Source organism: Anomaloglossus baeobatrachus, chromosome 6, assembly GCF_048569485.1.
Source record: "Anomaloglossus baeobatrachus isolate aAnoBae1 chromosome 6, aAnoBae1.hap1, whole genome shotgun sequence".
In the NCBI taxonomy this organism is placed as follows: Eukaryota; Metazoa; Chordata; class Amphibia; order Anura; family Aromobatidae; genus Anomaloglossus; species Anomaloglossus baeobatrachus.
Window position 1 is genome coordinate 542,418,249 of NC_134358.1, and position 26,135 is coordinate 542,444,383.

Below are 26,135 nucleotides of genomic sequence, written 5' to 3' on the forward strand. Positions count from 1 at the left end.
TCATACTCACCGATCCCCGATCACCCAGCGCGGCGCTGCACGGCGTTCACACTATGGCGGCTTCTCCTCTTTTGAAAAAGCCTGGCCGCTTATTATTCAATCTCGTATTCCCTGCTTTACCCGCCCATCGGCACCTATGATTGGTTGCAGTCAGACACGCCCCCACGCTGAGTGACAGCTGTCTCACTGCAACCAATCACAGCAGCCGGTGGGCGTGTCTATGCTGAGCAGTAAAATAAATAAATAATTAAAAAAAACGGCGTGTGGTCCCCCCCAATTTTAATACCAGTCAGATAAAGCCCTTACGGCTGAAGGCTGGTATTCTCAGGATGGGGAGCTCCACGTTAATGGGAGCCCCCCAGCCTAACAATATCAGTCAGCAGCCACCCAGAAATGCCGCATACATTAGATGCAACTGTTCTGGGACTGTACCGTCTGTTCCCGATTTGCCCTGGTGCATTGGCAATCGGGGTAATAAGGAGTTAATGGCAGCCCATCAGCTGCCACTAAATCCTAGATTAATCATTGAAGGCGTCTGAGACACCCCCAATGATTAACCTGTAAATTAAAGTTAATAAACACACACAGTGAAAAAATCCTTTATTTGAAATAATAAACAATAACAAAGACCCTCGTTCACCACTTTATTAAGTACGCAAAAAACCCATCCTTGTCCGACGTAATCCACGGAGGTCTCAGCTCTGCTACATGAAGGTGACAGGAGCTGCAGAAGACACTGCCGCTCCTGTCACCTCCACGCAGCAACTGAGGTGAGAAGCGCGATCAGCTGATGTCAGTCAGGTAACTCGTGGCCACCGCTGGATCCTCCAACAGTGACAGCAAGTCGCCCGAGTGACAGCGATGAAGTCACAGGTGAGTTGCGGTCACGGGGGGGAGGATACAGCTGGCCACGGGTAACCTGAGTGACAGCAGCGCTAATCGCGCTGCTCACTTCAGTCACTCAGAGGATTAGCGGTCACCGGTGAGTCCTTCCACGGGTGACCGCTAATCAGGACGCGACACAGACAGAGCCGCGGCATGACAATGAAGTCGGGTGAAGGTCACCCCGAGTTCATTCTGATCATGCGGCACTGTCTGTGTCTGCTGTCAATTTGCCATTCAGCTCTGCTACATGGCTGTCTGTGGCTGCTGTCAGCGGCCATGTAGCAGAGCTGAATAGCAGATGACAGCTGCTGAGAAAAAAAAGGATCACACACGGATCACACATGCATTGCACTCTGACCTAACGTGAACTAAAATCAGCCGAGTTTTTTTCAGCTAACTCGGACCGATTTTACTCACATAGATGTGTTTTCCAGCCTAAGGCTCTCTCTCGCTCTCCCTCTGGCTCTCTTGCTCTTTCTATGGCTCTCTCCTTTTCTCTCCCTTTCTCTTTCTCTCTCTCTCTCTCTTCCTTTCTGTCTTCTTTTGTCTCTATCTTTTTCAATTTCTTCTTTTTTCTCGCTCTCCTTTTGTCTCCCTCCTTTTCTGTCTTTCTATCACTTTCTCTGTATCCCCCTTTTCGCTGTCTTTCTTTATCTTTCTCTTTATCTCTGTCTCTCCCTGTAAGATTATTTCCTTATGTTTTATGTACATAAAATCAGAACCTACCTTAATGGTCATGTCACACACAACGACAGCGACGACGACGGTGCTGCTAAGTCACCATTTTCTGTGACGTAGCAGCGACCTCGCTAGCGCTGTTGCTGTGTGTGACATCTAGCAACAACCTGGCTCCTGCTGTGAGGTCGCCGGTCGTTGCTGAATGTGCTGGACCCGCTGTGAAGCAGACATCGCTGTGTGTTACAGTGAGAGAGCAACGAACTGAATGTGCAGGGAGCCGGCTTCTGCGGACTCTGGTAACCAAGGTAAATATCGGGGTAACCAAGCAAAGGCTTGGTAACCCGATATTTTACCTTCGTTACCAGCGTCCGCAGCTTCTTGAAGCCGGCTACCTGCACACATAGCCAAGGTACACATCGGGTAACTATAAGTAAAGCGGTTTGCTTATTAACCCGATGTTTACTCTGGCTACGGGTGCAGGGAGCCATCACTAAGTGGTGTGCGCTGGTAACCAAGGTGAATATCGGGTAACCAAGCGAAGCACTTTGCTTGGTTACCCGATATTTACCTTAGTTACCAAGCGCAGCATCGCTTCCACGCGTCGCTGCTGGCTGGGGGCTGGTCGCTGGTGAGATCTGCCTGTTTGACAGCTCACCAGCGACCATGCAACGACGCAGCAGCGATCCTGATAAGGTCAGATCATCATTGTGATCGCTGCTGCGTCGCTACGTGTGACCTAGGCTTTAGAAGTATTTGTTTGCACCAACCCAGATATGCAAATCTTTGCTGGCTATCTAGGTCAGTGCTCTCTAACAGCTGTTGCAATACTACATGCCTTGACCGCAAACGTTGCATTGAATGTTGCCCTCGTGCACAGGGCAAGTGCCTCTGTGTGTGTTGTCAGCCCTGTGCACACTGCATGTATGGCGCAGGCTCAGGAGCTGAGGCTGCTCCATACAGCGTGGACGGCAGCTGTGTTATACAGACTTTTTAGATGACGCTGGACGACACCATGGCTGAGCTGCTGCGATTGGAGCCGGACATTTAAGTCTTTAGATGCCGCTGTTAATTATGAGAGCGGCATTTAGCCAGGGGGGTCCTTTTAAAGCCCTTTTTGTCTATTGTCTGTATATGTGGCTGGACATGGGAGAATCGCTGATTTTCTTTTTTTTTTTTTTACCAGAAAATTGTGTGAACCCTAAAAATTCCCATCAGGAAAAAATCCTAATCCAACAGTATCAATAAAAAAATGAAAAAGTTAGATCTATTGGAAGTCAATAATGAAAAATCAAAAGCAAAAATGGCGCCTCAGGGACTCTGTGGCCCAGGAGCACACATCAATCTGGTGCTGGTCCTGATGGCGAGCATAGTCTTCCTCTCTGACATCAGTAGTCTGCAGGTTTTCGTTCTTAGAGCCGGTAGCATCCTTGTGTTTTGTCCACTAGGGGGCACTGCTCACACACGGTTTGGTGCCACAGCACTGTTCTTTTTTCCATTGGGGCCGAATGTATTTTTCACATTTCCTATTGTTTTTCATTTCAGGACATATTTCTTTACTAATACAATTATTTCAGCAATCAAATGCAACACAGCATCTAAAAGTCTTCATCTTGTCTGCCTAATGGAAGTCGTCTATTAGTGCTGCTGCTAATCTATCACTGTAAGGAGGGGCCGCCGCCTCTTCGGAGCTCCTCGTAGCACTTGCTTGCTGCATTACGTTATTAGGACTGTGCTAGAAATTTGCGGCGTACAGGAATGTTGTGATATAATTTTATCATGCTATTGCATAATTCCTTCAGATACCTGATGATGATTAATCCCTTTGCATATTATGCAGAAAATTCTATAAAGTGTCCATTAACATGTTTAGATCCAATGTGGGATCTAGGATTCCTTACTGAGCGTTATTTGTGGTTGCTTTTTTTTCATACTGTTCTATAGTAACAGTTTGTTCCAATCAGAGCTGCAGTGTAAAGCATGGAGGAGAGGAGGAGCCAACATTCCGTTAGATGCGTCCTAATACACCTAATTAGAAAGCACTTATGTAATAAATAAGGGCAAATTGGAAAGATATTTTATGACACGAACTTTAAGGCCCCGATTCATTGCACAGTTTGCAGCAGAATACTGGCGTAACACCGTCTGGAATTCTACAAATTAGTGCAAATTATGTCTATTTTACTCCAACTTTTTGAGAAATGGGTGAATTTTAGCCAAGGATACATCCCCAAACCAGGTCAACAAATTCTTCATAACTTAAGTCACGAAAGTTTTTGTAAATAAAGACAGAAATGTGCCGACGCCTGTGACTGGAGGAGTTTTCTGACTCCGGCTCATGGCACTGGATAGCTGAGTTGCATCTGCACGTCGCTTTATGAAATGAGCGTGACTCGCCCACCCCAGGGCTATGGGACACCCGGTGTCGGGCCGGACTAGTCCGGGGGGTCGTCAGTGGTGGCGGGGGCCCGACACCGTGACCCTGGCGGAAGTCAATTAATATGGCTGATGCTTTGGGGGTGTTTATTAAAGTTTATATTCGTGACGCCACCTGAGGTTTGCAGCTATTAAGCCGCCGCTGCTGTATGAGGCCTCCGGGGCTGGTGGAATGGCGGCTTGGATGGTCCTGCTCCCCACAGGTGGAGCGGTACCCCAGGCCAACTGTTAGTGCTGATGAAAGTCTATGTTGGTGATGTAGCTGGTGCAGTGCAGGCAAAATAACAGAAGCAACTCCAGAGGGTGCAATTTCAAGGTGTTTACTCACAGTTCCTGGTAGGTGCACACTGGTGCTTCTGGACTGCTGAGACCCACTGTCAGGGACCTCCGCCGATCCTGGGTAGATCTGGGGGCAGAAGCCGGTACACCCCTCTATTGTGTCTCTTTCTCTCGGTCGTCTTCTAAGCCTCGCCTTTTATGGATGGACCTGGCTTGGCCTCCACTACAGCCTCCGGGCCGGGGGCTAGCCTAGTTGGTATTCTACCCACTTTCCAGAGGCTCTGCTGTGGGCTGTAGCCCTGGGCGCGTGCAGCTGCCCCGGGCCTCGGTTTTTGCCTTTTGGATCTGATTTCGCGTCCTCCAGCTTCTAGGAACCGTCCCTGTATGCGGCCTGATCCCTCCACCTGTTGACTTCGTGGAACAGGCCACTAGCCTGAAAGTTGTCTGTGGCCCTGAATCCCTTATGTTCTACTTGGTGTCACCTGGACCTACTGGGTCCCAGGGTCTTCACCAGGAAGCGTCCCTTTCTTCTTCTTGCTCCTGACTGACTAGAGCACTTCTCCTTTCAGCTCTCTTTCTCCAACTCCTCTGCCTCACGCAGACCTCCTCACAGACCTCCTCCTCCTCACCTCCTTTCTTCTCTCTCCACACCCCACTCAATTCTGACCTTCCTTACTACTCTGCTCTCCCACCCCCCATTTGCTAAGCTACCACCCTATGGAAGCAGGGATGGGTCTTACGGCCCCTCCCAGCATGCAGCATGGGAGGGTTGCTGCCACTGTCCCTGGTCCCTGTGTGTACCTAACAATGGTGTTGTGCAAATTTGCCTGTGGACCGGCGTCCACGCCCTTTCCTTACCCAGGATGGGACATCACACCGCTGGCTGGGGTGCAATGTTCCTGTGGCAACGGAAGACTCAGGGGCGCCACAAGCGCATTTTACCCCACTGCACCCATCATCAAGGCTGGAGGCCAAAAACACCTGTCTTGATGATTCAGACTCTATAGGTGGAGGAAACCTAAAGGAAACTGCTTTTCAAGTGGACCCAAAAGGCTTGGAAAATGCAACAAAAAAGGGTAGACCGTGGATGTCACTATGTCACCAAATTGACCCTTTTGTGACGCGATCCTTGACGTTTGACGTGACAGGAGGAGAACTAACGAAGGAAGCAAGTCTGGCCGTGACCGGGCATCAGCACCTGTGTTGTGTATGTCCCCAGTGTCTCCTGTGATGTATATGCCCCCAGCAATCTCCAATGTGATGTAAAAGTCACAGGAGACGCTGAAGGCAAACAACACAAGAGGGGCTGGGGGGCATACACAACGCAAGAGGTGCTGGGGGGCATACACAACGCAAGAGGGGCTGGGGGCACACACATCACAAGAGGGGCTGGGGGCAAAGACATCACTGAGGGGGGCACAGACATCACTGGGGGAACACAACACTGGGGTGATACACAGCATTGGGAGGGCACACAGCACTGCCCCCAGTAATGTCAGGGCTCTGCACACAGCACCTGCAGAGCCCTGACATTACTGGGGAGCCACAAAACCTGAGGTGATACACAGCATGGGGTGAGGGACACAGCACTGATCGTTGCACACAACTCTGGGGGGATGGTACACAAAGTACTGGGCGGGGAGCAGAGTGCAGGCGCGCGCACACACAGCGCCGGAGACAGTGCAGGGCAGAGGGGTGGGCACACCGCTCCGCAGGACAGAGGGGCGGGCAGATTGGTCTGGAGTTCAAAGGTGCGGTCACACCACACGAGAGGACATAGGGGCAGGCACATCGCTCCGGAGGGCAGAGGGGGCAGATTGCTCCGGAGGGCAGAGGGGCGGGCACACCACACGAGGTGACAGAGGGGCGAGCAGATCACTCCGGAGGGCAGAGGGGCGGGCACACACAGCACGAGAGGACAGAGGGGCGGGCAGATCGCTCCGGAGGGCAGAGGGGCGGGCACACACACAGCACGAGAGGACAGAGGGGCGGGCAGATCGCTCCGTAGGGCAGAGGGGCGGGCACACACACAGCACGAGAGGACAGAGGGGCGGGCAGATCGCTCCGGAGGGCAGAGGGGCGGACACACTCCACGAGAGGAAAGAGGGGCGGGCAGATCGCTTCCGGAGGGCAGAGGGGCGGGCACACACACAGCACGAGAGGAAAGAGGGGCGGGCACACACCGCTGATTACGCTAACACTGGACAGCGGGAGAGCCCATTAGTTCTCCCAAACAGTGCATGTGGTCATTTAAAGGGCCGGTGGCCCCAGCAATGCAGCCCCCGGGAATCTGCCCGGGGGGCCGCATAAAAGGTCATGGCGGGCCGCATGCGGCCCGCGGGCCGGAGGTTCCCCATCCCTGCTTTAAAGCAATCCTGTGTTTCTGAACCTGGAGCAAAGTGTCTGGGGCAGTCTAGGGGAGACTGGCTCTGGACTGTCAGTGTGTGTGCTGCAGAGGGTGAGAGCAGAGCAGGGTGTTTGTGTGTTGCCCGGGGACCAGGGGTACTCAGATCCAGGACACGGGGTCACTTCTGTGGGTATCACGGTGGTGTGACCCGATCTGTGATCCCAGGCTCCACAGTAAAAGGGGATTTGGTAAGGGAGATTGTCCGTGACGCCACCCACGGTTGTGGTGAGATTGGAACACCACCGCTGCTCTGGGACGGGGATCCCGGGTGTGATGGTATGGAGCAGCTAGATGTTAGTTCCCCCCTCCGTGGGTAGGGGTGTTAGTTGTCCCGGGGCCCGGTGAGGTAGGTGAATGGGTAGCAGGCAGGTTACGGGGCCTGGTGAGGTGCAGGGTCGCGGGGGCAGCGCGGTGCCGCACGGCACGGTGGTACTCACTCAGCCGGTAATGATGATGACACAGTTCTCAGTAAAACACACTGCTGGATGGACGAGTCCCACAGACGGCTGCGGTTGTTGTTTCTCCCCCTGACCCAGTTTGGTGGTGTAAGTCCTTTCTTTCACCTCCGTGCACACTCCTCCTGCGCTCCGGTTTCCAGCTGGCTCCCCGGTTCAGTACTGGTGGGCCACCGCCCAGCCCCGGCTACATACGGTTCCACCAACTGTCTCCCAGCTCCCTGCAGACGGCCACTACCGTACTCTGTATGAGGACCCTAGGCTCCGACCTAGGCCCCTGGCTATGTCTGCCTCTCTGCAGACCTCCTCCCTCTTCCTCTGCCTGAACTTGACTGGGCTTGTTTCTTGCCTCAGGCCAGCCAAACTCCTGGGTGGGCGTCTCCATCTCCTGACTCCGCCCACCTGGTGTGTCTGGCTGAGCCCGAGGAAGAAAGCAGATCACTTTGGGGATGTCTACTGTGAACTGCTGGGGGTGTGTGTGTGTGTTGTTATCTGTGGCCCCTGGCTTGTCCAGGGTGCCACATTTGCTCTGCAGGAGACCTTCTGGAGAAGGTTTGGGCTTTAAAGTCCATGTGTAAAGCCTGGCTGGAGCCCGGGGGAACCCGGTAAGGACACTAGCCACCTTCAGAGGAAGGTAACCTGGATTGAAACCGGTGTCTGAATACTGACAAGGGTCAGGGACACCTGTGTGGAAATCCAACAGTGTTTGGACTTTGTATTATGTATTGGTCTTTGAGGAGAAAAGCCAAGGAACGGCATCTTTATGTTTATGTGACCTAGTATGGTTTATGGAGCTGTTAATAAACCATATGGCTATTAAAGTGACAAATTGCTCTGGCGTTCTCTAATCTCGCTACCTGACGCGTGGTCCCCCATACACTCGGGGCCCACATCGTCACAGACGCACACATTTATATATGTATATGCACATATACATACATATATATACTGTGTGTGTATATATGTGTGTATATATATATATATATATATATATATATATATAATAATATGCAGAGTCTCTGTTCTTGTCACTTTAAAAAATGGAATAGAAATAGATCACAAATTGTCTGGGCTCCAGAACTGTAATGATAAAAATCACAGCTCTATAGCAAAGTTCTAGCTGAATAAACCTGGAGACAGCCCTCCGGCTTGGGCCCCTGGGTGTGCACAGGTACATCTACTTGATCCTGCATACATTATGTTCAAGTCCTATAATGGATCTATACAAAAAATTGTGCAAAGATTATTAGTTTTTAGGAAAAATAAAAACTGCAAAAAATATTTAGTTATGTGGGAAAAAAAATAAGTACTAAAAAATATACAACTTTACATTAAAAAAAAAAAAAAGAAAAAAAAAAAGTTTTGCTGTCCTGATATTTCTTACTTGAAGTATGCCTGGACTGGAGGGGGTTAACACAAAAAAAAGTCTAATGATTAGGCCAATGCAGTTATCAGACTGACAGCGTGTGAAAGTCAAATGTATGTGTTTTATTAGGACGGTATATCAGGGGTTTATGTATGGAGGGCGGGAGGCGGCTTTACGAGGCCGGGTTTATTATTATTCTGTATTTATTGCATGGAACTGCGGTTTTAGCAAGTGTAAATGTCTAATGCCATTAATCACCCCATACATTATACAGCCCCGATAAAAGCAAATCTTCTAAGGTTACTTGAGCGCTTCTTAGATTCTGATGGCTGCGGCGAACATTATGTTTATGCTGATACTGTTATATTGAATAAGGACTAAATATCATTAGTAAACCCTTGAGGTTCCTGAGCCCGATGAAGAGGCTGCATCTGTCTGAGCTGCAGCGCCGGGTAAGATGATGTCTACATGAGCAGTATCTGTATAGTGCAGGGTCACCACCAATCATATACAGTGCCCGCCACAGAATCTACATAACAGTGACAGCCAAAGCACCCCAATACAGTGACCACCACAGAATCTACATAAGTGACAGCCAAGCACCCCAATACAGTGACCACCACAGAATCTACATAACAGTGACAGCCAAAGGACCCCAAAACAGTGACCACCACAGAATCTACATAACAGTGACAGCCAAAGGACCCCAATACAGTGACCACCACAGAATCTACATAACCGTGACAGCCAAAGGACCCCAATACAGTGACCACCACAGAATCTACATAACCGTGACAGCCAAAGAACCCCAATACAGTGACCGCCACAGAATCTACATAACAGTGACAGCCAAAGGACCCCAATACAGTGCCCCCAACAGAAGTGACAGTCAAAGGACCCCAATACAGTGCCCCCCACAGAAGTGACAGTCAAAGAACCCCAATACAGTGACCGCCACAGAATCTACATAACAGTGACAGCCAAGGACCCCAATACAGTGACCGCCGACAGAAGTGACAGTCAAAGAACCCCAATACAGTGACCGCCACAGAATCTACATAACAGTAACAGCCAAAGGACCCCAATACAGTGACCGCCACAGAATCTACATAACAGTGACAGCCAAAGGACTCCAATATAGTGACCGCCACAGAAGTGACAGTCAAAGGACCCCAATACAGTGACCGCCACAGAATCTACATAACCGTGACAGCCAAAGGATCCCCTTAAAAGTTTTGCTCGTTCCAGGAAACTAAATGCAGCACCACCACAGTACCCCTAGTACACTGCACAGGACACAAATACAGGGACAGGCACAGTACCCCTAATGCCCTGTACAGGACACCAAATAAAGGGACAGCTACAGTACCCCTAGTACACTGCACAGGACACCAAATACAGGGACAGCCACAGTACCCCTAATACACTGCACAGGACACCAAATACAGGGACAGCCACAGCACCCCTAATGCCTTGTACAGGACACCAAATACAGGTACAAACACAGTACCCCGAATACACTGTACAGGACACCAAATACAGGGACAGCCACAGCACCCCTAATGCCTTGTACAGGACACCAAATACAGGTACAAACACAGTACCCCGAATACACTGTACTGGTGTACAGAATGCCAAATATAGGGGCAGCCACAGTACCCCTAATAGTAGTACACTGTACAGAATGCCAAATACAGGGACACCACAATACCCCTAGTATACGCCACAGGACACCAATTACAGGGACAGCCAGAGTACCCCTCGTGCACTGTACAGGACACCAATTACAGGGACAGCCAGAGTACCCCTCGTGCACTGTACAGGACACCAATTACAGGGACAGCCAGAGTACCCCTCGTGCACTGTACGGGATGCCAAATACAGGGACAGCCACAGTGTCTCATATGTGTCTGCAAGTGCCCCACAGGATCTTTAGAGCAGTCACACCACTGAAATATAGTGCCAGACACATGACCCCGTAATGCCGACTGCAAGCATCCTGAACACAGTGCCTGTCATCGGGTCCCCATTCTTGTCACCACACAATACCCTGTGCAGAGGCCTCAGCTGGTTTTTGTGCTTGATCCATCACTTAAAATTGTTGACTGAAGATATAATTCGTCCATCATAAGAGCGGACACCGTGATGCAGTGTACGCCACACACAAGTGCCGCCCACCACAGTAAGATACCCTGATAGGACATGGCTCTCGCTTCATTGTACTTTTTGTTTCACAACATTCTTACATTCTGTGATTTTAAAAAGTGGGTTTTTTTTGTAGCATTTAAAGGGTTATTTGTAAAATTGTAAGTTACCCAAAATTTTGTGACATTGGGGCTCTGCAAGCTCCTGTCTTAAATGGATTGTAGGAGTGCATGCTGACCCCGGCACCATTACTGATGGGGTCTTGCTGAGCTTGATTCTGGGGTTCCAGAGCCCCAGTCTCTGGATCATGGGGGGATCTATGATCAGATTCCCAATGATCAGTAAGTTAACACCTATCCTATAAATAGGGGATAAGTGGAGATTTTGTAATTCATACTTTGTCCTTAGCTGTTCTTTCCCATCTCCTAATATCTTCAGTCATAATGTGACCAGTGCCAGTGAGAAGATGCCTCTCGCGCTGCACACTGATTCTTGACTGGTCTATACTGCAGCAGAAATCGCTCTGCCACTAAGTGGATCCCAATGGTGGGGCAGAGCGAGTGGACATGTGTGATCACTGGCACTAGACTCGTTAGGAGGATGTGCGGAGAGGAATTTAATACAACAGCAGGGGATGCCATGTCAAGACTGACAGCAATCTGTATATACAACAATTAATTAATCAAAAATCTCATATTATTATAGTCATTTGAAAACTCAATTATGCTCAAAATACTTCCTATAGGATAACAAATACAGAAGAAAAGATGACTTCAAGAAAAAATATGTTGTAGAAGAATAATTTTTTATTTTTAAAAAATTATTTTTATTAACAATTAGATTAAAAGTACAATTAATAAATAAAATACTGGAGCAAAAAACACACACAAAAAGGCTGCTGGGATGGTAGGCAGAGAAATTCACCCTAAAGCACTCCAAAAAATGGCAACACCACAACTATGCACAATTTGCTGCTAGTTATCTCAAGTATTATATGGGTAACTAGGGTGTCAACACACCCATAGTATACTGAAAAGAGTAATATACAAATAAATAAATAAACCCACCAGAGACACCGCCTGCCAATAAACCATTAGCATCTAAATTCCTGCAATACTAATAGTGCAAATGCCCTAATCAATAGGTCAATCCAGACTGCATACCTGAACGTGATCAGATGTAAATATTCACTCCCAGCACACCTCTAAAGCCCGACGCGCGTTTCGTACACGTGACTTTATTTATATACAGGAGCGTTTCTTTGAAAAATGATTCTAATTTAAAAAAATAATATATGGATAAACTCTTTTGTAGTCATTAATGATTCCACTGATGGTAAACAGATATTTACAAACATATGAAAAAATAAGATTTAAAATATTTTAGCACAAATGATATGAAATAACTATATTCTGACCATATTGGTTTTATTTCTAGGAGGGTAAGGAGTATCTAAAGAAGAGCCTGGCATCATGGCTGCCAAGTCTGCAAAATAATAAAGGTGAAGAACAAGAGGCTGATGATGAAGACTTGGCAGAGGTGAGTTTACGATGTCTTAGGTGTTTTGTATGTCATTGCTGTGTTTTGCCGAAAATTAGCCCTAGCAGGATTTTTTGGCGTTTTTGGAGTATAAATATAAGCCCTATTCCAAAAATAAGCCCTAGATGCGGTTCAATAGGTATAAATCTCATACTTAACTTGTCCTCGCCTGTCTAGCTGGGATGCCCTGCTCCAGATGTCTTCTTCGGTTGGGTAACAAGTTCTGTGTTCAGTGGACCATCTTTGGCATCCTGCAGAGCTGGGCATCTTTGACCTCTCCTGCGCTGTCTCGGGCTCAGTATCATGATGTCACCTGGCATGTCATTACCACGCCATGCCCTCGTCTTCCCAGGAGATATTGAAGATGCCAAGTGCTGATGATGGGACCAGTGATGCAACCACTGGTGATCAAAGCGAGACCGTACAGCAGACAAGTGAAGTGAGGATATTGTTGTGCGCAGGTCTACAACTTATGTGAGTGAATCTTTAATCTCAAGTGCAGGTCTTTTGTAACCACTCCCGTTTGCTATAAAAAGCCACATGTCTTACCATCTGATGCCGGGTATAGCTTCTCATTCTCTGCTGACTCTCTGGAAGAAGCTGAGTAGTTATGACTATTGCAGCTGTGCTGTTTTCTGCATTCGAGTTGCTTGGAGAGTGTTTGTTTTCCTTTTGTGTCTATTTTCTGCTAGTATTCCTTTCCTTGTGTTGTATTATTGCAGTGGTGAGACTAGAGTTCTCACTGGCCTTCTCACTAGCCAGGGTGAGTTCAGGGCAAGTGAGGCCTAGGTACATGATGGCGACAGAGGGAAGGGCCCGTTTAGGGATGTTAGTAAGCGTAGGGTACAGACTCAAGGGAGCTGCAAGAGGTGTCATTTTATCGATTCCCTTGTGTTGCCCTGCACAGTGAGCATTTTTACCCTCTGGTATGACAACTAGCTCATGTGTTTTTGTTTTTTTTCTTTTTCTTTTGTGCTAAAAAAAAAAGTGCATCTGAATTCAATACCGCAAAATAAAGTTAAATATCTGATACTTGTTACATTTTTATTCCGTGCACAAATGTACCCATGATTCGGATTTTAAAATGGCTTGAATTTTTATAAGTGTTCCTGCATGTTTTTTGTTTGTATTCGTGTTTTTTGGGGGGTTTTTTGTATTTTTTTTTTTTTTTTTTTTCCCAAAACTTTTTATTAATTTTCCAATTTTTTATAAACATAACAAGAAATTCAAGGTTATGCAAGGAAAAACATTTGTCTGACAATATGTGACATAATAGGGTGCAATGCCCCAACTTGATATTTTAAACTGATTATCTGATTGATATGGTCTCTATTAAACCAAGGCAAAAGTACTAAGAAATAACAGACGCGATACAAGTCAATTAGAGTCATTAAGCCCCTAAGCCAACCCCGAATGCTTCCAAATTTTCTGGCACGTCTTGTGGCTACCTTAGCGTCTCGTCTCCCTTTCCTCCGGAACCCACACCTCCGTGATTTTCAATTTACCCAGTTTGTCCTGGCTATCATTCAGAAGGTACCATTCCGATTGTATAAAAGGTGTCATCAGATTATTTATTTCTCCCTGAGTAAATTGACTTTCAATGAAATTTCTCCATTTCCCAAAGAACTTGGGTGTCAACCTGTCTTTGTCCGTTTCCGCTTCCACTTTCTCCAGCCTCAATAAATTATGTAATTCCCCGATGACCTCTTTTATGGATGGTCCCTCCCTTTGTATCCAATGCTTTAATATGGACCGTTTGGCTATCATGGCTATGTCATGTACTATTGTATATTTCTTCTTTCCCGGCATGTCCGATCCCCCTCTTACTCCTCCCTTTTGTATTTTTTATTTGTATGAATTTTTTTCTTTTTCGATTTTTAAAGGGGAGCTTTAGTTTTTGAAATCCAAAAACACAGGTACAGGTGTTGCAATTAATATCGGCTTCTGTACCAGAAAACCCCACAAAAACACATTTCTGAAGTACACTGGATGAAATGTCAAAATAGCAAAAAGAATCCAAACAAAAAAAAAAAAAAAAACCCATAAAGTAAAGCTTGGGAAAAACACATTCAAAAGCACAAAGAGGCATCACCTGCTATAATTGCTGGATATTTTTCTTATGCATTGTGTGAATTGACCCTACACCTGTTGTCTACTTTCTTGTCATTTTTCACAGGTGTCTTTATGTTTCATTTACTAGTATCCTGTTATCAGCCCCGATATGTTCTGCGAGTTGCCCCTTGTTAGTACAGTCTACGCAGGGGATGGTATACTAGCGCATATGTGACGCCCTGGACCCCAGGGGTCACAGGTAACAACACCCACAACACCACACACACACACCCTTCCCTTGTGAAGACACACCCGTCACCTGAAAGGGAGACCTGATGCCTCCCTCAGGGCCAGTAGGACACACCAGGTGGGTGGAGTCAGGCGGAAAGACACACCCACCGAGGAGACTACTGTCCTGAGGCAGGAAATACAGTCAGTCAAGCTGAGGAGGAGTAGTAGAGAGTGAGGAGTTGGAGAGTTGGAGTTGACAGGAGGTGTGGAGGAGAAAAGCTGTCGGGGACCCGGGTTGGAGCCTGAGATCCCCGTAACGTCAGGCAGGCAGACGGTGGTGGCCGCCTGCAGGAGTACCGGTATAGCGACCGGCGGAACCGTAGGGAGCGGGCCAGGGTTGGAGCCCGCCGGACCTGAACCGGGGAGTCAACAGCTAATCGGAGCACCAGTAACCGGGTACTCAGACCCCGTCCTAGCTTGGAAGCCACTGAGTTTAGGCAAATTCACTGATTGCAGTCTGGACCTCACGGGTTCATCCTCACCCAAAGTCCCGAAAGAAGGCAACAGCCCACAGATACCGGGTGAGAGCCACCGCCAAGGGCCAAACATCCGACGGGCCAGCGCCTGCGGGAAACCGAGGACTCTTCTGGCCGCTAAACAAAACAAGAGGTGCAAGGGAAAGGGGCCACCATCAGCCTCACAAGGGACACAAGCAGCCGGCTGCGGGACCCGACCATACCCGAACTTTGGTTTACCAGTGACTCTGAGTGTGAATTAATAGGGAGTACACCAGTGCCATCCGGGCACGACATCGCACCGCAGCATGGCGCCCTGCACCCCGACATCATCGCCCGTTCCACCGGGCCCTGGGACACACCGGCCCTACCCACGGAGGGACTAACATCCAGGCTGCGCCCTCAACACCGATCCCGGGAGCCCCTTTCACTCCAGCCGCAGCGGTGCTGCATCGCGTCACGACCCGTCCAACGACATCGCGGCCCCCTGCTGCGCGTCTCGTCCCACACCACCACCCCACTACCTCCCTTTAACAGAGCGACGTGGCCCCCGGTCTGGAGGCGCTCGAGCCACCGACAACCCGAGCCCGGACCTCGAGCGGCTCGTCCCGGCTAAGGGAGCGGCCGAGCCCCTCTCAGGGCGGTACACACACTCATGGTTAGGCTATGTGCGCACTGAGCGTTTTTTTGACGCTGCGTTTTTGTGCGGTTTTGGCCGCTAAAGACGCCCAGAAAACGCATAAAACCGCACCCGTGGCAAAAAACGTGCAAGAAACGCACTTTGGTACGTTTCTGCTGCGTTTTGCTGCATTTTTGATCCCTGCGTTTTTCCAATGCATTGCTTGGGGGAAAAATGCAGGAAAGAATTGACATGTCCGTTTTTTGGTTTTTTTTTAAGCTAAAAAACGCAGCTTTAAAAAAAAATTTGTGTGCGGACAGCAAAAATGAAGACTCAGACTTTGCTGGGGAAGCAAAGTCATGCAGTTTTGAGCCCCAAAAAACGCGCAAAAATGCACTGTGTGCACATAGCCTTAGTCAGGGAAACACATTGTAGAGACTGTAGAGGTCGGACCCCCATTAAAGTGGCGTCATATCCATCGATTTATAAGATGGCAATACCCCTTTTAAGGCCGGAGTCACACTTGCGAGAGACTCGCAGCGCATCACCCGTCATGGCCGCACACTCTCCGGACAGGAGTGTCTCAGCTGCATAGAAATACATACAGCCGATCCGCTCCTGTCAGGAGAGTGCGTGGCCATGCCGGGTGATGTGATACGAGACTCGCGCGAGTCTCTCGCGCGTGTGACTCCGGCCTAAGGGGCAGAAACGCGACCACGTTCCGATCTGCCCCTATCTGGAGTTTTTGGCACTGCGGTTTCCCCTATGCAGACGTTCATCCTAAAAGTTTTCTCTTTGTGATTTTGTTGACAAAAGTCACTCCCAATTATCGCCCCCCCCCCCCCCCAAACCTGAGAATTCAGCGCATTTTCTTCATTAATCCTGCGTCTCTCACCTGTTTATTGTGTGATATTGCACTGCTGACAATCACTAATGTCTTAATTATCCGGCTACATCAAGTTGACAATTAGCATCCTTAAAAAGAAAATGTGTCTTTGAATTTACTTAAAAAATAAATCTAAATATTCCCAAAATTCAGTGGAGAGTCTCTACCGGCACAAAGCTCCAAATCCGTTGCATAGATAGGCACTCTTTCTATTATTTTAACCCCTTTTTGACCATGTGCATATATACGTCACATGTCAGGTGTTGGTATATGGCGTGTGCTAAGGAGCTGAACCTGCACTATATACTGGGGATGCTGACTGTTTTACACAGCCTACACCTGCATGCAATATTGTAGTGGTTAGATAGCCCTCCTTCCCCCCAGTGACATATTCCTGGTATACTGATCATGTTGCATGGCTGCCATGTTGATGAGCATCATAGGAAATTGTTATTTTGAAAATAATTGTCAGACTGTGACTCTAGGATAGTGAGGAACAGGCGTCTCCTATACTGTACCTCACGTTAAGGGACCCTAGGCTATTCTTAACCTCCGGATTACCCCTAATGGTGGAGATGCCAGAGTCGCGTGCCTTACTATTCTCCTGACCAGAACTAAACTGTTCTCCCTTTCCTCCCAGGGAAGAAAGGGGCACCAGTGTGATGGCAACACAGGTTAAGACAGGGAAAAACCAAAACTCAGACACACTTCAAACTCACAGGAACAAACCGTAAGAAACTAAGGAGAAAAGTAAGGAAGCAACAAGGGTTAACACCACAACCAGTCACAGCAACAAAGTACTATAACTGCCAGTTAGTCTGGATCACAACACCTCACCAGACAAGTATGGAAAAGCTATAGCTGGCATTAAAGAAAGAGACCAGCCAGCATATATAGGAAGGGAGGGAACGTGACTGGCTCTCCCACACCATGTGATCAAAGGAGACTAACAAGCAGCCCAGCATCGATTATTGCTTGCAAGCCTGCCTATGAATCACAAGTCTATGGGTCGACACCCCAATCTCCCTGCGCTGATCACAGACATCAGAGAAGTCAGCAAGCAAAGTGCCAGAACCTGTAGTCTCCACCGATCCTGAAGCCGCCATGGGAGTTGGTGATGTTTGTAAAAACCTCCTTGTGACAATAATGTTACAGTAGTATTTTCACATATGAACATTAGAAACTGTATAATATATATTTATCAAAGCATTCTACCTTCTCCTCCTGGACTAGTCATTCATGCTTAATATTCTCCATTCACAGATAAGGAATACAGATCTTCCCATTACTGAGATACAAGATGACTGTTGGTGCTTATAAAGGTCTATGAAGGGAGGATGAACTAGAGGCAGAGACAGACATTCTGCTGCAAGTTCTCCTGAAATGACCGTTACACGTCTCTAAAGAACTTTATGAGCACCAACTGTCACCTCCTATCTCCGTAATGAGAACTTTGCAATATATATCTAATTTAGAGAAATCTGCTTCTTTCTCCTCCTGGACTGATGTTTCATTCTTAATATTCTCAATTCACAGGTAAACTGTGTCTTCAGTGAATACAGATCTTCCCATTACTTGTCACATAGTGTTTTACACAAAATTCGCCGACATCAGACGCTGTTCACATTGCAGATTCTGACACTCCGCCTAATGGTTTCTCTGGTGCTTCTGAGCTACACAGGCAGACTCGGCTGTTGACCAGCTGTGTGCTCAGTCATAGTCCGGCTAGCAAGAGTTAACCTCTGCTGACCTGCTTATTAGACTTTTGGGATCACAAGTTGTTGGAAACCTATCACATCTGCTCCTCTCATACTTAGGCTGGAGGACATCTTCCACTCATGCCGACTATAGTTTCTGCTGTGTTGGTCTGTGTGCTGTGGTTTCTTACATTTGCTGGAGAGAGTGTTTTTGTGCTTGGTTTTGTGGCGTTACCCTTTTTCTTGTTGTTTCCTCCGTGCTCTTGTTTTCCTCCAAATCTCTTATTGTCTAATCTAATACCTCTATGTGAGCTTGTTGTGTGACAGAGTATTGGTTTCCTCTGTTTGTCTATTTCTGTGGGTTAAATCATACTTCTTTCCCAGCCCTCCTGGGGAAGAGGGCTGGTCCTGAGCACGGCAAAGAAGGAGACTCCGGCATCCCCACCATTAGGGTAATCTCTGAGAATAGGAATACCATAGAGCCATTGGTCTGAGGGACAGCTTAGGGGCCCCGGTTTCCCGCTGTCCCCATAGTCACTGACAGTTGGTGCTTATAAAGGTCTATGGCTAGGGAACTTGAGGCAAAGACAAACATTCTGCTGCAAGTTCTCTTGAAATGGCAGTTACATGTCTCAATAAAACGTTATGAGCACCAACTGTCATTTCTTATCTCCGTAATGAGAACTTTGCAATATATCCTATCAGAGAAATCTGCTTCTTTGCCCTCCTGAACTGATGTTTAATTCTCAATTCACAAGTGAAATGTCTGTCCAGTGAAGACAGAATTTCTCATTACTGAGATAGGAGATGTAATTTCAGGAGAACTTGCAGCAGAATATCTGTCTCCACCTCTAGCTCCTCCCCTTCATAGAACTTTATAAGCTCCAACTGTCATCTCCTATCTCAGGAATGGGAAAATCTGTGTTCAAGACACATTTTACCCAAGAATTGAGAGTGAAACATCAGTCCAGGAGGAGAAAGAAGCCAATTTCTCTGATAAGATATATTAAAAAGTTACTTTAAAAAAAAATGTTGTTTTTTTTTTTTTTACCAAAAACAAATTAAAATGAAAATGACAGTTACACTTTAAGTAATTGCAGTGTATTTCACAATCGGTCAAGTGTCTAAGGGGAATTAAAAAAAAAAAAAAAAAAAAAGTAAAAAAAATGTAAAAAAAAAAAAATAGATTAAATTAATAAATAAAATTATTAAATGTCATTGTTCACATTTTATTATAATCATGCAACTCCTTTTAAGTCATCATTTTTAGCGGAAAAATTATTACAATGACTGCAGAATTGATTGGACGCTCTTCAGATTGACTTGTTTCTCCCACAAATAAAAAAAATAATTGTATGTTCAATATACAGTTAGGTCCAGAAATATTTGGACAGTGACACAATTTTCGCGAGTTGGGCTCTGCATGCCACCACATTGGATTTGAAATGAAACCTCTACAACAGAATTCAAGTGCAGATTGTAACGTTTAATTTGAAGGTTTGAACAAAAATATCTGATAGAAATTGTAGGAATTGTACACATTTCTTTACAAACACTCCACGTTTTAGGAGGTCAAAAGTAATTGGACAAATAAACCAAACCCAAAAAAAATATTTTTATTTTCAATATTTTGTTGCGAATCCTTTGGAGGCAATCACTGCCTTAAGTCTGGAACCCATGGACATCACCAAACGCTGGGTTTCCTCCTTCTTAATGCTTTGCCAGGCCTTTACAGCCGCAGCCTTCAGGTCTTGCTTGTTTGTGGGTCTTTCCGTCTTAAGTCTGGATTTGAGCAAGTGAAATGCATGCTCAATTGGGTTAAGATCTGGTGATTGACTTGGCCATTGCAGAATGTTCCACTTTTTAGCACTCATGAACTCCTGGGTAGCTTTGGCTGTATGCTTGGGGTCATTGTCCATCTGTACTATGAAGCGCCGTCCGATCAACTTTGCGGCATTTGGCTGAATCTGGGCTGAAAGTATATCCCGGTACACTTCAGAATTCATCCGGCTACTCTTGTCTGCTGTTATGTCATCAATAAACACAAGTGACCCAGTGCCATTGAAAGCCATGCATGCCCATGCCATCACGTTGCCTCCACCATGTTTTACAGAGGATGTGGTGTGCCTTGGATCATGTGCTGTTCCCTTTCTTCTCCAAACTTTTTTCTTCCCATCATTCTGGTACAGGTTGATCTTTGTCTCATCTGTCCATAGAATACTTTTCCAGAACTGAGCTGGCTTCATGAGGTGTTTTTCAGCAAATTTAACTCTGGCCTGTCTATTTTTGGAATTGATGAATGGTTTGCATCTAGATGTGAACCCTTTGTATTTACTTTCATGGAGTCTTCTCTGTACTGTTGACTTAGAGACAGATACACCTACTTCACTGAGAGTGTTCTGGACTTCAGTTTATGTTGTGAACGGGTTCTTCTTCACCAAAGAAAGTATGCGGCGATCATCCACCACTGTTGTCATCCGTGGACGCTCAGGCCTTTTTGAGTTCCCAAGCTCACCAGTCAATTCCTCTTTTCTCAGAATGTACCCAACTGTTGATTTTGCTACTCCAAGCATGTCTGCTATCTCTCCGATGGATTTTTTCTTTTTTTTTCAGCCTCAGGATGTTCTGCTTCACCTCAATTGAGAGTTCCTTAGACCGCATGTTGTCTGGTCACAGCAACAGCTTCCAAATGCAAAACCACACACCTGTAATCAACCCCAGACCTTTTAACTACTTCATTGATTACAGGTTAACGAGGGAGACGCCTTCAGAGTTAATTGCAGCCCTTAGAGTCCCTTGTCCAATTACTTTTGGTCCCTTGAAAAAGAGGAGGCTATGCATTACAGAGCTATGATTCCTAAACCCTTTCTCCGATTTGGATGTGAAAACTCTCATATTGCAGCTGGGAGTGTGCACTTTCAGCCCATATTATATATATAATTGTATTTCTGAACATGTTTTTGTAAACAGCTAAAATAACAAAACTTGTGTCACTGACCAAATATTTCTGGACCTAACTGTATGGTTAAATTTCTGTAGGACCATGGTTATCACCCCTCTTTAATGGAGATAGGTACACTAGATAAAGCTATGTCCTCACTTATCTCTTATTTAAAAATCGCATTGTATGATTTTTAATTAATTAGCATTTCATTGCATGAAATTATTTGATACAAAAGAAAAACAGAACTTTAATATTTGGTAGAAACCTTTGTTTGCAGTTAGAGGTCGGACGTTTCCGGTAGCTCTTGACCAGGTTTTCACACACTGCAGCAGGAATTTTGGTGACTCCTCCATACAGATCTTCTCCAGATCTTTCAGGTCACTCCTCCATACAGATCTTCTCCAGATCTTTCAGGTCTCTCCTCCATACAGATCTTCTCCAGATCTTTCAGGTCTCTCCTACATACAGATCTTACAGATCTCCTACATACATAAAATCTTTCAGAGTTTGGGGCTGTCACTGGGCAACATTGAGTTTCAGCTCCCTCCAAAGATTTTCTATTCGGTTCAGGTCTGGAGACGGGCTAGGCCACTCCAGGACCATGAAATGCTTCTTACGAAGCCATTCCTTAGTTGTCCTTACTGTGTGTTTCGGGTCATTGTCATGTTGAAAGACCCATCCATGACTCATCTTCAATGCTTTTACTGAGGCGTTGGCCAAAATCTTGCGATACATGACCCCCATCCATCCTCCCATCAATATAGTGCACTCGTCCTGTGCAGAAAAGCACCCCCAATGTATGATGATTCCACCCCCATTCTTCACGGTTGTGATTGTGTTCTCGGGGTTGTACTCATCCTTCTTCTTCCTCCAAATAGGACGAGTGGAGCTGATAACAAAAAGTTCTATTTTGGTCCCATCTGACCACATAACCTTCTCCCATGTCTCCTCTGGATCATCCACATGGTCACTGGTGAACTTTACACGGGCCTGGACATGTGCTGGCGTGAGCAGGGGGACCTTGTGTGCCCTGTAGGATTTTAATCCATGACGGCATAGTGTGTTACTGACTGTAATCTTTGAGACTGTGGTCCCAGCTCTCTTCAGGTCATTAACCAGGTCCTCCTGTGTAGTTCTGGGCTGATTTCTGACCTTTCTCAGAATCGCCCTTACCCCATGAGGCGAGATCTTGCATGAAGCCCCAGACCAAGTAAGATTGACAGTCATCTTGTGTTTCTTCCATTTTCTAATAATAATAATTATTATTATTGATTTATAGAGCACGATTGATTCCATGGTGCTGTACATGAGAAGGGGTTACATACAGAATACATATACAAGTTACAATAGACAGACTAGTACAGAGGGAAGAGGGCACTGCCCTTGCGGGCTTACATTCTAATTGCACCAGCAGTTGTTGTCTTCTCACCAAGCTGCTTGCCTGTTGTCCTGTAGCCTATCCCAGGTTTGTGCAGGTCTACAGTTTTGTCGCTGGGGTCCTTAGACAGCTTTCTGGTCTTGGCCATGGTGGAAAGGTTGGTGTGTGATTGATTGATTGTGTGGACAGGTGTCTTTTATGCAGGTAATGAGTGCATAAAAACAATATCAGGTCCGTGAGAGCCAGAATTCGTGTTGGTTGGTAGGGGATCAAATACTTATTTCATGCAATAGAATGCAAATTATTTAAAAATCATACAATGTGATATTTTGAATTTTTTTATTCTGTCTGTCACAGTTTGTTACCTATGATAAAAATTATAAATTAGGTTGAAATTTGGACACTTTATTACTAGTTTTTGGTTTATTTTCTACTTGTTTGCTACAAAACTTATATTATTGCAAAATGTGCGTCGCTTTGCTACTTATAAACAGAATTACCTTTGTTTGATGAGATATGAGGAGTTTGACCACGGAGGGTTTACACTTTTCGGGATGTTGCCGGCCTTGGGTCAGCAGCGTGAATGGTTAATGTATTTTTTTTTTCTTTCCCCTGTAAATGGCATTTGAAGTATTTGTTCTGTCTGTGTAGTGGACCGAAATTCACAGCAGTCCTAGCAAATTGAACAAGTATCTCCACAGGAAATGATTGCAACACAAATAATGAGATGTCAGAGGACGCTGGGCCCTCGTGTGAGTTATGATTGGCTCCTCTCGGAATCAGCCACCTACGTGCTGCAGGATGGGAGTGGGAGATAAAATACTGCCTGGTCTAACCGGAATTATACCGCACTCATCATTACCGCTGATCACTTTCCTATTAAGTCTTTCCTGTGTTTGATTGATCGTCCTCCATCATAACCATCAGCAGTGCAAGTCACAAAATGTGCCGAAGCGGAACCGTATGATTGAAGATATAGGATTTTGTGAAGCGTCAGATACCTATCCATTTGAAGGCAGCCATTCTTATACATATTTAAAGGGATTTCCCGGGAAACAGCTTAATTTGCATTTATGGATGCAGCATTACTTAGGGGAAAAAAAATATATATAGATTTTCATGTATTTATTTGCTTTATTTTCATTCAGAAATTGTGCTAGCACCTGTTCACACAATATACTTGTAGTGCTGCTATATCCTTTTGTTTGTGTATTGTGTAGTTTTAGCAGCTTGCACCTGTTCACACTTGCTATATTTGCAGATTCAGTTTGTGGGTTTTTTTGCAGTATATATTGTACAGTCATGGCCAAAAGTTTTGAGAATGCTACAAATATTAATTTTTACAAAGTCTACTGCTTAAGTTTTTCTAATGGCAATTTGCATATACTCCAGAATGTCATAAAGAGTGATCAGCTTAACAACAATTACTTGCAAAGTCAATATTGGCTAAGAAAATGAACTTTAACCCCTAAAACACATTTCAACATCATTGCATTCCTGCCTTAAAAGGAGCAGCTAACATTGTTTTAGTGATTGTTCCATTAACACAGGTGTGGGTGTTGATGAGGACAGGGCTGGCGATCAATCAGTCATGATTAAGTAAGAATGACACCACTGGACACTTTAAAAGGAGGCTGGTGCTTGGTATCATTGTTTCTCTTCAGTTAACCATGGTTATCTCTAAAGAAACACGTGCAGCCATCATTGCTCTGCACAAAAATGGCCTAACAGGGACAAGTATCGCAGCTACAAAGATTGCACCTCAGTCAACAATCTATCGCATCATCAAGAACTTCAAGGAGAGAGCTTCCATTGTTGCCAAAAAGGCTCCAGGGCGCCCAAGAAGGACCAGCAGACGCCAGGACCGTATCTTAAAACTGTTTCAGCTGCGGGATCGGACTACCAGCAGTGCCGAGCTAGCTCAGCAATGGCAGCAGGCTGGTGTGAGTGCTTCTGCACACACTGTGAGGCGGAGACTGCTTGACCAAGGCCTGGTTTCAAGGAGGGCAGCAAAGAAGCCACTTCTCTCCAGAAAAAACATCAGGGACCGACTGATATTCTGCAAAAGGTACAGGGAGTGGACTGCTGAGGACTGGAATAACGTCATTTTCTCAGATGAATCCCCTTTTCGATTGTTTGGGACATCTGGAAAACAGCTTATTAGGAGAAGAAGAGGTGAGCGCTACCACCAGTCTTGTCTCATGCCAACTGTTAAGCATCCTGAAACGATTCATGTGTGGGGTTGCTTCTCAGCCAAGGGAATCGCACCACTCACAGTCTTGCCTAAAAACACAGCCATGAATAGAGAATGGGACCAGAATGTCCTCCAAGAGCAACTTCTCCCAACTGTCCAAGAGCAGTTTGGCGCCCAACAATGCCTTTTTCAGCATGATGGAGCACCATGCCATAAAGCAAAGGTGATCACTAAATGGCTCATGGAACAAAACATAGAGATTTTGGGTCCATGGCCTGGAAACTCCCCAGATCTTAATCCCATTGAGAACTTGTGGGCAATCATCAAGAGACGGGTGGACAAACAAAAACCAACAAAATGCAACCATTGCTTATGCAAGAATGGACAGCTATCAGTCAGGATTTGCTCCAGAAGTTGATTGAGAGCATGCCAGGGAGAATTGCAGAGGTCCTGAAGAAGAAGGGTCAACACTGCAAATATTCACTTGCTGCATTAACTCATTCTGTCAATATAACCTTTTGGTCTCATAATATGATTGCAATTATATTTCTGTATGTGATGTAAACATCAGACAAACACAATTAAAAACCAGAGGGCAACAGATCATGTGAAAATATCATTTTGGTGTCATTCTCAAAACTTTTGGCCATGACTGTAGGTGTAGACAGGGTGGTTTTAATTAGTGTCAAATCCTATCTGCCCATATATTTGTAGACTTTTGGTTCAGGAGAGGCCTGACACTAGGATAGGGTCCCATCAAAAAAAGGTTACCTTGTCGTGACTGGTATACATGAGTTGACCAATTCTTGCCATAAGAACCTTTCAGCTTTTTAAGTATATTTTATATAGCATTATGTAGTTTAAATTTCTTATATCCTATGTTTGCATATGTTTTTGCACTTGCAGAGTACTGCTGTATTCTTTTCCATTTTGTGTAGTTTTGGCAGCTGGCACCTGTTCACACTTCCTATATGTGCATTGCTACTATATCCTTTTGTTGGTGTTTCTTGTAGTTTACTTGCTATGTTTGGAGTGCTGCTGTATCCCTTTCTTTGCTGCTGTATCCCTTTCTTTGTGTGTCGTGTAGTTTTAGCAGCTGGCACCTGTTCACACTTGCTATATTTGTAGTACTACTATATCCTTTTCTGTAGTTTTAGCAGCTGGCACCTGTTCACCCTTGATATATTTGGAGTGCTGCTGTATTCTTTTGTTTGTGCTTCATGTAGTTTTAGCAGCTGGCATCTGTTCACACTTGCTATATTTGTAGTACTGCTATATCCTTTTATGTAGTTTTGGCAGCTGGCACCTGTTCACACTTGCTATATTCGGAGTTATGCTGTATTCTTTTGTTTGTGCTTCATGTAGTTTTGGCAGCTGGCACCTATTCACACTTGCTATATTTGTAATGCTTCTATATCCTTTTGTTTTTGTT

General features: G+C 45.9%; 1 protein-coding gene across 1 annotated transcript in view; it reads left to right on the top strand.

Annotated features, from left to right (window-relative positions):
- LOC142243978 (uncharacterized) overlaps positions 1 to 26,135 on the top strand; it is a 608,163-nt gene that overhangs the window by 30,722 nt on the left and 551,306 nt on the right. Inside the window, exon 7 of the mRNA XM_075316165.1 lies at positions 12,086 to 12,187. Within this exon, the coding sequence (XP_075172280.1) occupies positions 12,086 to 12,187 (102 nt within the window). The remainder of the gene's footprint in view (positions 1 to 12,085; positions 12,188 to 26,135) is intronic.